Source organism: Frankliniella occidentalis, unplaced genomic scaffold (genome assembly GCF_000697945.3).
Source record: "Frankliniella occidentalis isolate FOCC.00 unplaced genomic scaffold, Focc_3.1 Scaffold91, whole genome shotgun sequence".
In the NCBI taxonomy this organism is placed as follows: domain Eukaryota; kingdom Metazoa; phylum Arthropoda; class Insecta; order Thysanoptera; family Thripidae; genus Frankliniella; species Frankliniella occidentalis.
In genome coordinates, this window is record NW_026267220.1 from 276,714 (window position 1) to 287,802 (window position 11,089).

The 11,089-nt window shown below is 41.0% G+C and overlaps 2 protein-coding genes across 8 annotated transcripts; one reads left to right on the forward strand and one right to left on the reverse strand.

Moving 5' to 3' along the window:
- The first annotated feature begins 19 nt into the window (after positions 1 to 19).
- LOC113213045 (uncharacterized) lies at positions 20 to 7,842 on the forward strand. 6 transcript variants are annotated; one of them, XM_026431971.2, is made up of 20 exons: positions 20 to 173; positions 956 to 1,035; positions 1,109 to 1,245; positions 1,335 to 1,395; positions 1,494 to 1,679; positions 1,769 to 1,884; positions 1,963 to 2,190; positions 2,298 to 2,449; positions 2,530 to 3,101; positions 3,170 to 3,421; positions 3,543 to 3,902; positions 3,992 to 4,176; positions 4,287 to 4,448; positions 4,542 to 4,607; positions 5,001 to 5,276; positions 5,729 to 5,981; positions 6,117 to 6,307; positions 6,423 to 6,588; positions 6,678 to 6,798; positions 6,885 to 7,842. In XM_026431971.2, the coding sequence occupies exons 2-19, from the start codon at positions 978 to 980 to the stop codon at positions 6,779 to 6,781; spliced, it is 3,525 nt and encodes a 1,174-aa protein (XP_026287756.1). In that variant the 5' UTR covers positions 20 to 173; positions 956 to 977; the 3' UTR covers positions 6,782 to 6,798; positions 6,885 to 7,842. The 6 variants fall into 6 exon arrangements, with proteins under 6 accessions (XP_026287756.1, XP_026287759.1, XP_026287760.1 ...); XM_026431974.2 differs by having other exon boundaries at positions 21 to 173; positions 2,530 to 3,032; XM_026431972.2 differs by lacking the exon at positions 20 to 173 and adding an exon at positions 197 to 337.
- Positions 7,843 to 7,907: 65 nt separating this feature from the next.
- On the reverse strand, positions 7,908 to 9,217 carry LOC113213047 (MICOS complex subunit Mic10). 2 transcript variants are annotated; one of them, XM_026431976.2, is made up of 4 exons: positions 9,049 to 9,217; positions 8,625 to 8,672; positions 8,378 to 8,496; positions 7,908 to 8,282 (listed from the first exon to the last, which is right to left on the reverse strand). In XM_026431976.2, the coding sequence occupies exons 1-4, from the start codon at positions 9,125 to 9,127 to the stop codon at positions 8,265 to 8,267; spliced, it is 264 nt and encodes an 87-aa protein (XP_026287761.1). In that variant the 5' UTR covers positions 9,128 to 9,217; the 3' UTR covers positions 7,908 to 8,264. The 2 variants fall into 2 exon arrangements, with proteins under 2 accessions (XP_026287761.1, XP_026287762.1); XM_026431977.2 differs by having other exon boundaries at positions 7,908 to 8,308.
- Between the last annotated feature and the right edge of the window lie 1,872 nt (positions 9,218 to 11,089).

Consider the following 11,089-nt stretch of genomic DNA (forward strand, 5'->3'; position numbering starts at 1 on the left):
GTGCACGAAGATAGCGCCACTGTCGCGAGAGACGATGCCAGCGACGCGTAGCTTCCATTTTCTGACGGTGGAAAAGGATTTGCGGAGTCGAAACGGTCGAAACTCTACGTGAATATTTTACCCCTGAAAGTGCTGTGTCTCCCAAGTTTTAACGTGACTCATTGAAATTATCGGTAGGTGTTTTTGAGTTCGATTTGTTGGTGTTTTGTTGAGCCGACCATTGGCATTTGAGCGCGGTGCGTTCTCAGGAAAGAACCTTTCTTCGATAGGAGGATACTGACATCCTTTTCGATTGCGTAGCCACCTACAAAGGATCTACGGACAGAAAAATATTGTGGTAGGGTTATGCTAGCAGAAGATTTTGAATTGTTTACTTTTTAAATGTTGTAATATGGAATCTTTCCTTGCATTCCTGAATTCGGTGCATAGGTTAATTCTGACTTAAAATTGTAAAATTGGGATCAGCTTGAGATGGTGTAGCTCAAATGTTGTTTATCAGTTCGCGCGGGAAATAACGCTCGAAAGTTTGTGAAAGTAACTGAAGCCGCATAATTAAAACCGTGTGCCTTTTAGTAATTGGTATTGTGTTTTTCAAGTCTATTTACGCCCATTTTTTTGGCGGTGCGTAGACGATTATTTTGAATTTATGTAAGTTGGGTCGTAATAAAACGAATGTTTTTGCCAATATGGGCGTCTTAACCTCTCTTATATTATTTTATGTTCATGACTCATGCAGTTGTTTATGTTTTCATTGCAAGTAATATTCACATTTATAAGAGAATTCTGTGTTATCTCTGGCTTGTGTCATACTTCTTACTGTGTTTTCAACTGCCATCATCTATAGTTTTCTGTATTTTTATTGAAATTCTGTTCTATATATAGGTTGCTCAGTGTAACATATATTTCAATTCTATACCTGAATCTAATCTACAAATATCTCTTTTGTACTTTGCAGTGCTCTCATTTCCACAGCTAGAATGGAGGAAGAGGGAATAGATCCTTCGACAGTCAATAGAAATCCAAAAGTCATTAAAGGTAATATATCCTTGTTATTTCAGTTCTACCTGCGGCATCAGAGTATCAGAATTTTACCACTTTGTTATTTCAGCTGCACAAGAGGAAATATCGTGCATGGATGTTCTTGTGTGTGGAAAATGCCATGCAGTTTTTCATTTTATTGAGGAGTTCCAAGAGCACAAAGAAAAGAATGAATGCAGCACACCAGTCTTTAAAGGAAACCTTTCAGTATGTCTTTTTAAATAATTGTCAATTCATCACCCATTTATTTTTCCCTGTACTTGCTCTTAACACTACATGTATTTGCCCATCTTTAGGAACCAAAACCTCAGGTGTGGGCATTTCTTCTTTGGAAAAGTTCACAAGCCAAACCAGAGGGTAAGCTATTGCTTACTTAGTAATATGTTTATTTTGTATTGCCAGTGCACTGTACATCCCTCCATTTAATTGACATTGATTAATGCTTGAAATTGCAGTAGGAGATGGTGGAGACCAACTTAGCTCATGGAAACTTTATCAGAAATGGTGCAAAATGCCAGACAATATCAGAGAAGCTTGGATCTCAGCTGGCAAAGCTATCCAAGTATCAACCACATTGGCTAGTGCCAAAATGCAAGAAATAAAGTCACCAATGCCCAAAGGAACAACAACACCAAAGCAAGGTAAAAATGGTAGCCACTTGCTTGCAACTCTATTGTATGATAAATAGATATCTATCTATGTTTTGTGAATTTCATTTTTACTTGTTCAGGTATGATACGGAAAGTGATTAAAGGAAAGCCACCTGTGTCTTCTGTAACACCTCAACCTATAAGCTCTGAAAAGACTCAGGAAAAGAAAGATGATGACAAGAAGGATGATAGTAAGGTATGTAAACTCTTCAAAGGAATTTGCTGTACAATCCATTTATATGTGTAGGTCATTTACTCTGAAATTTCTTGTAAGGCTGAAGATCCAAATCCCACACAAGAGAATGGCAACAGTAGTACAACATTAGGTGAGGGGTTAGAGATAAAGGAAGAACAGGTGAGTGAAGCAGAAGCAGCATTTGAGGATGAAGATGAAGAAGAAGAAGAGCGCCTCCGCAGACTTGAGGCTGGTGAAAGTATTGAAGATATTGACAAAAGTATTCAACGACAGAGGCAGCAATCTTTGCATACTACTGTTCTCAAGGTGAGGCCAGTTGAATATTTTGCATGCTAAAACTGCACAAGATTTAGCTTATATTTACTTGTTAATTATTCACAAAATCATGATGACTTTCATTCTCTGTATTCTAGAAAAAAACTGATGGTGAGGCTAAAATTTCACCTCTATCAAAGGCAGGTTTGGAGAGTGAGGATGAATTCGTGGTTGAACGCATTGTTTCTAGACGTTATAACATCCGGAAGAAAGCCTATGAGTATCTTCTCAAGTGGGAAGGATACGCAGAGTATGTTGTCTTATTCAAGTTGGTCTTGTCCTTTTTCATGTTTAATCCATCAAAACATTATATAGTTATTTTCTTCGCAGTGATCAAAACACTTGGGAGCCTGCAGAAAATCTTGCGGACTGCAAACATCTATTAGAAAACTTTGAGCGAAACTTGGCAAAACAGAAGCAGCTACAAGCTCAGGGGAAAGATCCTATGAAAAGAGGTCCATCTGGCCTTCCTCCTGGTCCTAAGATGATTACTTCTGATGTGCCTAACACAAGCACACCGAAACAAGACATCCCTGCTAGGGGACGTCCAGTGAGAAGCAGTAAGAAAAAGGCCATGGATCAAGTCAAAGCATGGTGTGGGTCTATGACCACCAAGAAATTGGATGAAGATGGGTTAAGAGAAGGCTCTGACATGTCAGATGATGAGGATGGTATGCGAAAGCATAAAAGATCATCAGAGAGTGAGGATATGAGTCAATATGATGGGTTATCCGCTGATGAACTTCCTATTAAACGTCGTAAGAAAGAAGATGAAGAATTTTTATCTGTTCGTAGAGGTCCAGGAAGGCCTCGAAAGATAGTGAAAATGAATGGTGAGTCCCCTGGCTCAACACCAGTTAAATCAGAATCAGCTAATCAAGAGCTAGCAAATGCACTCTTAGGTAAATTTCTTGTAAATTTTGTGAATCTCATTCATTATTTTTATCATTCATTCTTAAAAATTTTGCAGGGGAGTTTATGTCTGGTTTGGATGGCAGTTCAGGTAAGGGTCCGATTGTTCTTGGAAAGAAACTGGATGGTACTGCCATGTCACCTTCTCAGCAACCAGTTCTTGTTGCAAACTCTAAAGGAGTTGTTAAGGTAGACCCTCGAACTATGCCAAATATATCTTCAGGAGTGTACATTATGTCCACTAAGCCTGGACCAAATGGAGGTAGTGGCCTTGTGAAGATAGATTCACCTAATGTTAAAGTAGTCACAGGTATGTGATCTAAATTTTTACTTCTCACAAGTAGCCAAAAGTTGTCTTGGAGCCAACCATAATTATTATATCTTGTAGTTATTCATTGGAGCAAAAATTTTAACTTACTTCTACTTTTTAGGTGTAGGTCAGAAACAAGGTGGTATAATGGCTGTGAAAGATGCTAAATCCACTGAATCAGATAACTCAGGATTAGGATCTTCCCCCATTAAAACAACTGTCCTTGGAAAGAAGCCTCAGGCAACTGCATCTTCAACTGTTACCCCCATGAAACTTATGCCAAAATTAGTCTCACCTCAAATGAAAGGAGGTCTAATAAAGGTGACGCCAAGTCCACGGACCATTAGCGGCACCGTAGCAGGTGGACTGTCCGGGCCCCGCCCGCTCATCTCAACCTCTGTACGGCCGGGTCTAGTCAGAAACACAATTGGATCAGGACCCAGGCCTGCACTTGTTTCACCAAGAGTACCAACTGTTCTAGGTGTTGTACTTACGTTCTTTTAGCGTGTCTTTAATGTTTCTCTTTACTTTCTGTATGTTTTCAAATCCAACTTTTCCTGCTTTTTACAGGGGGAGCACGCGGCGGAATTAGGCCTGTTCGCCCCAAGCAAGCCTTGACCGTACAAGGAGGGAGGACTGTGTCCGCACCAATGGGATCAGGAGTCAAAAGTGGCATTAGACCCATAGAAGCAATGCTTGGGTCTAGTGCCCAAACACCAACATCACTTGCAAGTTCATCAAATTTAACACCAAAGGTACATTTCGCATTCAATTTTATTCATCTAGTTCAAAGTCACATTAAAGGATCTACTATTATGCTGTCATCACTCTTTCAAAACACTGATGTATTTTTTCTTCTTTTTAGTCAAAAGGTATTCTTGAAAGGAAAGACTCACCTCAAGATGTTAAAAAAGATGCAGCTAGTCTCTTAATTCAACCTGGTTCAGCTAAGTTGAAACAAGAAGTTGGTAGAGGTGGTATGAGAGGGAGAGGAAGAGGCCGTGGTGGACCCACCATGGTGGGTGCTGTAAGTTAACATTTCTTATCTTCTCCATCTCATGGTTTTGATTAGTTGCTGGGTGTCCTGTAGAGTCTTATCAATCTTTTGTTGATGTTGTAGGCAAGAAGTCTTGAAGATAAAAGTAAATCCCTATCAAGTGAAGGACTAAACCTGGAATTTGCAGAAGTAAGTGTAGTTTGTTAAGATTTGTAACTATTTTTTTATTTTTTTTCTTAAGATAAAGGTTTTCTTTATATCTATAAGTATACCCACTGCTGACATGTTCAATCACCTGTTATTGGGAAACCTTAATTGAACACAGATTTATTTTATTCTGCTATGAAGAGGCATTTCAGTTTGCTTCTGCAGCTTGCATGAGATTTCTTCATTTGCTATGATAGTCTTCATAAGCTTTCATTGTTTTTCTTTTGGCGTACCCTATACCAACAACTAATTTTCTATATTACGGGAAGCAAAAACACTTTTCTTTAAAATCCATCACTAGCCCTGATAGGTTGTTTTCTTTGGAATGGTCGGTCTAATGCACGTGGTCTAATATCTCGTTACATGTTTGTTTAGGACCGTTTGGCTGAATCAGATTCAGACTCAGACTGTGGTCTCCCAGATGACTTCCCGACAGGTGACATGCCCTTAGTTCAACCTGCCAGCCCTGAGAGACCTCTTACTTTATGTCCTTTGACGGGCAAAATCCTGGCTCGAGCAGAAGGCGAGAAAACGCCACCGCCAACTCCTCCACCAGAGCCCGTACCAAGCCCTCAGCCCACTCCTCCTCCCTCAAACACCGTTCTGTTGGAGGAAGAAAGTCTTGAGGGTGGAGAGCAGACACTTATTAAGGTTCGTCGCGTGTCACTATTCCAAAGGGAGAAACTACTTATCAGGACTTGTTGATGCTTCCCATGTAAATTTGATTTTTGCGGTAGCGGACGCGGGCCTTAAAATATTTTGCTTTCCTTATTGCTTTGTGCTTTTCTTGCTCGTGTAAGAGTCAATTTTGATGCATGCACACAATTTGAAAGAAAAGAATAATACATTTTGTTTCTTTAATTGCATTCCTTCCAATAATTTCCATAATCTTGACTTGTTTTTCAAAGAATTCTGTTATTGACTCTGACTAAATCTCAATTCAACCAATGTTATTGTAAATGTGGTATACATTTGAAAAGAATTAGTTAAAAATTACTTGTCCATGCAACAGTCTTGCCTTTTTTTTTAGTTTCAATTTTAAATATTTTGGTTTGACTATTTATCTGTTAAATCAGTTCTTATAATTTTACTCTCTATTACAGGTTGAAATGAGCCCCGGAGGTACTACTGGCACTGTTGTTGGGGATGAAGGGACTACTCTGCTGCGAACCTCAAGTGGACTGACTGTAAAGAGAATGCAAGAGGGATCTCCTGGCAGAAGTGGCAATCTTTTAAGCACAGTTTCACAGGTTACTAATGCTCCCATGCAAGACATGTCATTAACCTCCCGTAAACTGTTCACTGAAGATGGCCAAGAATTGATCTCTCCTGAAACAGAAATGCTTACAATACAAGGTATACATTTTGTTACACCATCTTTAGCCTCTAAATCAAGGAAAAATAAAACCATGTTTATTAATGTTTTATAGGAGTTGTAGACTTTGTTTCTCTTTCTTGACTAAGACATTTTATGTATTATTGCATTTTCAGGACCAGATGGGGTTGTGTATCAAGTTCAAGGACAACTCGAGGATGGAGCCCAGACACTACTTGTACAAGGGGAGGATGGTGAACAACGGTGTGTTTATGTTACCACTAATCAAGAAGGTGAGGATGGATCTACTGTGCTCACCTTAGATTCTGCATATGCTGATGCCCTGTCTCAAGTGGATTCCAACCAGGTTAGTGTGGCTACATTACCACATCAGAATAGAATACTTTTTTAGCACAATATATGAGTACTTTCTGAGGATGTCAATCATGAATCAATAGGTATAATTAATTTGTCCTCTCCAGGTCAGCATTCTTGGTGATGGATCTCAACTCCTAGTACAAAATGAAGATGGAACCACAACTCTAGGAGATTCCCAACTCATGTCAGTCATGGAGGGGGGAGATAAAGATGATACTCAAGCTCAAATTGTAGCTCAAGTCGTTCAAGCTGGGGAAGCACCTCCTGGAGGTTAGTAAAACATGCTGTGCTTATTAAGTACACTACTGAGTATTCTTTGATTGCTACTTTGATGTTATGGTATATATTTTTAATTCTAGGAGGCCCACGAAACGTTGTATTGCTGTTGCCTGATGGGAATCTCATGGTAACTGAAGTAGATGAAGAACAGTATGCTGCCTTAGAACTTGAAAAAACTGAGTGATGAGCTTGATTTTTGTGGTGAGTAACCAGTTACTACTCATGTGCTTTCATTGTTTCATATTGTAGTATTTGGTACAGTATTTATCATCTTTGAATCTTTTCAGATTTACTTCATAAATAACTATCATTTGTGGAAATCCTTCATGGCAGTGTAACCAGACATCTGTATTTATATATCTACTAGGATGCTAGTAGACTACTTTCTTGTTCTGTGACAGTGTATCAAACTACAGTACCACTGTTTGTACCAGTAACAATACTGGACAAATTAGTTAGGCAAATGACATTCATTTGTCTTAAATTACAGTACCTGCATCTGAGCCTTAGTGACTGCTGGGTGAAGCTATGATTTTATATCTTGATTTTGGTTTTCAGAAATTTAAAACCAGCAAATAATGACAAGACTCAATTGTTATTTATTAGATGCATTAATAAAATTTGTTAACACTTTGTTAAGTCGTGTTATTTTTAAGAAATGAGGCTCTGTAGTAGAGGAATATTTCTTTATTGACTGAAATTTTAGGTTTGCAAGTGTTACCTAGTTATGAGTGTTAATTGATCATGTAGGAAGAGTTTTTCTTACTCTGATTAGTGTTTGTAAATTACTTAAGGATTTTGTGCAATCATCTAAGCCCAAACTTCAGCTGGAATAATATTATTGTATTGTACATTGTGCTTATTAAAATGTATGATTTTGATCTGTTGTGAATTCAATAAGTTTCTATGTTAGAACTCAATTGTTAAATCCCAATCAGTAGTCCTTTTGTTGTGCAAACCACTTACATAGCAAATCTAATAGGTGTCTTTTGAATGTAGATGGATGCTTGCCAAGTACATTCTTTAGAGAATTATATTAATCAACATTTTGGTTGGAAATGTATGAAGTATGAATCATCCTGTGTAAATACCCATATTTGTAATTTTGTGTTATCTCTCACCACCTAGTTGAACATAATTTGTCCTTCAATTGGTAGACTCATGGCTACCATGTTTATCATGTACAATTCATCTCTGTAAATTGTCATCTATTACTGCACATAATAAATACCCATCCTAAAACTGTGTCAGACTTGAAATGTCTTGAAAGTTCCTCTATTCAAGTAATTCAGGAGTCAGCCAACACAAAATTAAAAACAAAACTGAACTTTATTCTTCAGACATATTTTTTGAGACAAGAGTACTTGAAGGCAGAACCAACAGTTTCTTTCTAACAAATCAAAACATGAATTTTAATTGATAATAACTTTTAAGTAGAAAAGACTTTTCATGATTAGAGCTGATGAGACCTACATGCACTTTGATCTGCTATGAAGCTCAAGAGCAAGTGGGATGTTCAAAAAGTGAAAAGACAAGCTTCTCTGAGAGAACTAAACTGAATTTTCTACCAGAGCAACCAACTGCACTCTGCCAGGACACAGACAACTCCAACACCTTGCAGAAGTATCCATCTTATCCTTATAATACAGTTGATATTTCTTGACATTTCAAGCCAATGGAATTACCTAGAATTTTATTTTATAATTTAGCACTGAAAGCAAAGGCTTATATCAGATATAGCAGGAGAAAAAGTCTAAAGGGTATACTCAGTAAGACTTACCTTCTTTGTTGATTTTAGTAAGGTTTGGCCATATAATGAGTTATTTAAAGCTCTCTCACAATTGGCATATGCCATTCCAATGCCAAAACCACCACCAAATAATAAAGGCCATCCTTTACCTAGGAATAAAAAGATGTTTGAATATTAAGAATGGTATAACCAGGCTCCTTTGGGAGACAATACAATTGAAATTTTTGAAGAAATTTAACCACTATAAGAAAGGTGAAGCAAAAGTAAGAACACTTACGACTGAAAAATAGGAGCGAGCATACTGCACCAATAGCAACTCCACCTCCTGAAATTAACAGAGAAATGTTTCGATACTACTTGCAGCAAATAAAAAACAAAAACCGAAGAAATTTGAGGTGGCTGGACGGAAGCAGAGGTGACTAAGTAAAAATATAAAGTATTTGCTTTATGGAAGGTTAAGGTCAATCCATTCCCAGACATTTTGGAATGATGAAACCGAGTATTCTCATTGGCCATCAACAATGCAAACGAATTACACCAGAAACAGGTTGGAATTGCATCTATGAAGATATGTCATTGACAAATTGAGTGCAAATGAATGTGATCAATACAAATAAATGGTAGCCATAACCTATGAAGGAATAAACGAAGAAACTTCACATGACTTTCGCCGAACGACTAGGACTGAATTCATAACTTACCAGTTTTTAAAACTGCGTCAGTGACACACTTATCCCATTTTCTTCCTGGTTCGTCTTCTGAAAATATAGGACGAGACATTTTGATACTTTAAATTCCGAAAGATCTCATACGACAGAGGACCAGCTGACGGTCAGAGGGTAAAGAGGGGGGAAGGGAGAGGGAATGGAGAGGAAACTGCCGCCAGCAGCTGCTCACCGGAACCGGCTTAAAGAGCGGCAATTTATTCATGTTTTCTTCTTTCACCGGGCAATTCAACGAGTGCGGGGAACTTCCTAGTAATTTCTTAAGTTGAGTGCGGCGTGATCCACACCGTTGGCTAGCCATTGGTACTAAAGACATGGGATTGCCGCCGCACCTGAAAGGACGACGAAAAATGGAGCTCTGCACGACTATGACGAAGAAAATTTGCCATAAAATCAGGAATTAGGAGAAACGTCAGCGTTTCTGTGAGATGGTTGCCGCCAATCACCATGATGGATGGAGCGCATCTTCGCCTACAAATGGAATGGACACAGTCCGCACTTCAGTTCCAGATAAACTCCTAGCGCATGTGCCTTGGTATCAAACTGAGGATATCTGGATCCAAACTGTACGTACGGTATCTAAAGGCAAAAAAAAAATGACTTCATTCTTGCCCCAGCCCTAAATAATGTCGTAAGTACCGGCTGATTTAGAAAAGACGCAGGTGCGAGCGGGTTAAGGAGCCATGTGAATCACCTGAATCACCCCGTACCTATGATGAGGCAAAATTTTGTCTAACCTACAGACAAGAAAGTGGGTTGGAAAGGTAAAACGGTAAGGCGAGAGAGGCGGTTTGAATCTTCAACAAACTACTTGTGGGGCTCAAACCTGTCATTATCTCACCCAGGCCTCCTTTTGATCCGACGGCTCTTCATACCGCCGCGGCTCTATTCTTCGACAGATGACAGATGAGGGTGCGTGGACCGGGTGTACGCTCCAGTATTGCGGGTTTGCCTACTCCATTCGACGGCAAGGCGCCACGACCCCTGCAGCCCCTAGCGGGTGTAGGTGGCATGCAACCCTGCAACACTGGGGCGCATTCAAAGATACACCCGGGCACGTGCAAACGGGGACGCTCCCTCACTTTAAGTAAAAACTTCACACCGGCTAACCACGTGGACTTCCACGCGTTCCACCAAGTTCCATTCGCTGAGCGCGAGCTTCGCAGACAAGGCGACCGAGGTGGCGTCGCGTCGCGGCGGCGCACCGCTCACCATTCACCATTCATACTGGACTCCTTTTATCTTTGATTTCTTTCGCAGAATCAGTCCAATTAAAAGTTGACGATGCTCACCGAGACCGAGCGTGGGGGCGCACGCGCGCGCTCAGCTAGCTCCTCCCCTTTGTGATCGCGTGCGATGGACCAAGAGACGGTCTTGTGAGGCAAGGAGCAAGGGGGCGAAGCGGGCGAAGCGGCGCTGGAGGCTTGGTCTGGCCCAGCCATCCAGGGGGTCGGGCGCGGTGGGGCGCGGTGGGGCGGGGCATGGCGTGGCGGGGCGCTGGCGGTAACTCACTTCCCTAGTCCTGCCCTGGCCTGGCACCCTTCCCTTTCGAATGGCGGAATGGCGCTGCTCCCCCCGCTGTCCACACTGCCATCTGAGGGCTGTAAATACTTTGCCCCGAGACATTTCCGAAGCTCTCTCTCTCTCTCTCTCTCTCGCTGCGCACGCGCGCACGCGCGCACGCGCACGCCGCTGCCTTCGCCATGTCGAGACGGCTGCGAAATATGGATGGAGGCGATGATAATAACGGGGATCCGCCGCAGCATTTGTCCGCCTGGCCTCCCCAGGAAACTACAAGTATACAACGCTGTACTACAACAGTGGCTGCGCGGGTGTGCGTTAGCTGGTGTGAATGTGTGTGTGTGTGGGGAGGGGGAGAGGGGGATGTATGCATGTGTATGGATGTGTGTGTGTGTGGGAGGGGGAGGGGGGGTATGCATGTGTGTGTGTGGCGGCGCACACGCATACGCTGCATATGCAAGGCAAGGAAATCCGATTACGGGGCTATTGTGCGGCC

Coding starts and splice junctions, on each gene's coding strand:
- LOC113213045 (XM_026431971.2), top strand. CDS start 978: ATGGAGGAAGAGGGAATAGATCCTTCGACAGTCAATAGAAATCCAAAA. Junction 4,449..4,541: donor GACCCACCATGGTGGGTGCT/GTAAGTTAACAT, acceptor TTGATGTTGTAG/GCAAGAAGTCTTGAAGATAA. Junction 6,589..6,677: donor TGGGGAAGCACCTCCTGGAG/GTTAGTAAAACA, acceptor TTTTAATTCTAG/GAGGCCCACGAAACGTTGTA.
- LOC113213047 (XM_026431976.2), bottom strand. CDS start 9,127: ATGTCTCGTCCTATATTTTCAGAAGACGAACCAGGAAGAAAATGGGAT. Junction 8,673..9,048: donor TGACGCAGTTTTAAAAACTG/GTAAGTTATGAA, acceptor TGTTAATTTCAG/GAGGTGGAGTTGCTATTGGT. Junction 8,497..8,624: donor CTCGCTCCTATTTTTCAGTC/GTAAGTGTTCTT, acceptor TTTTATTCCTAG/GTAAAGGATGGCCTTTATTA.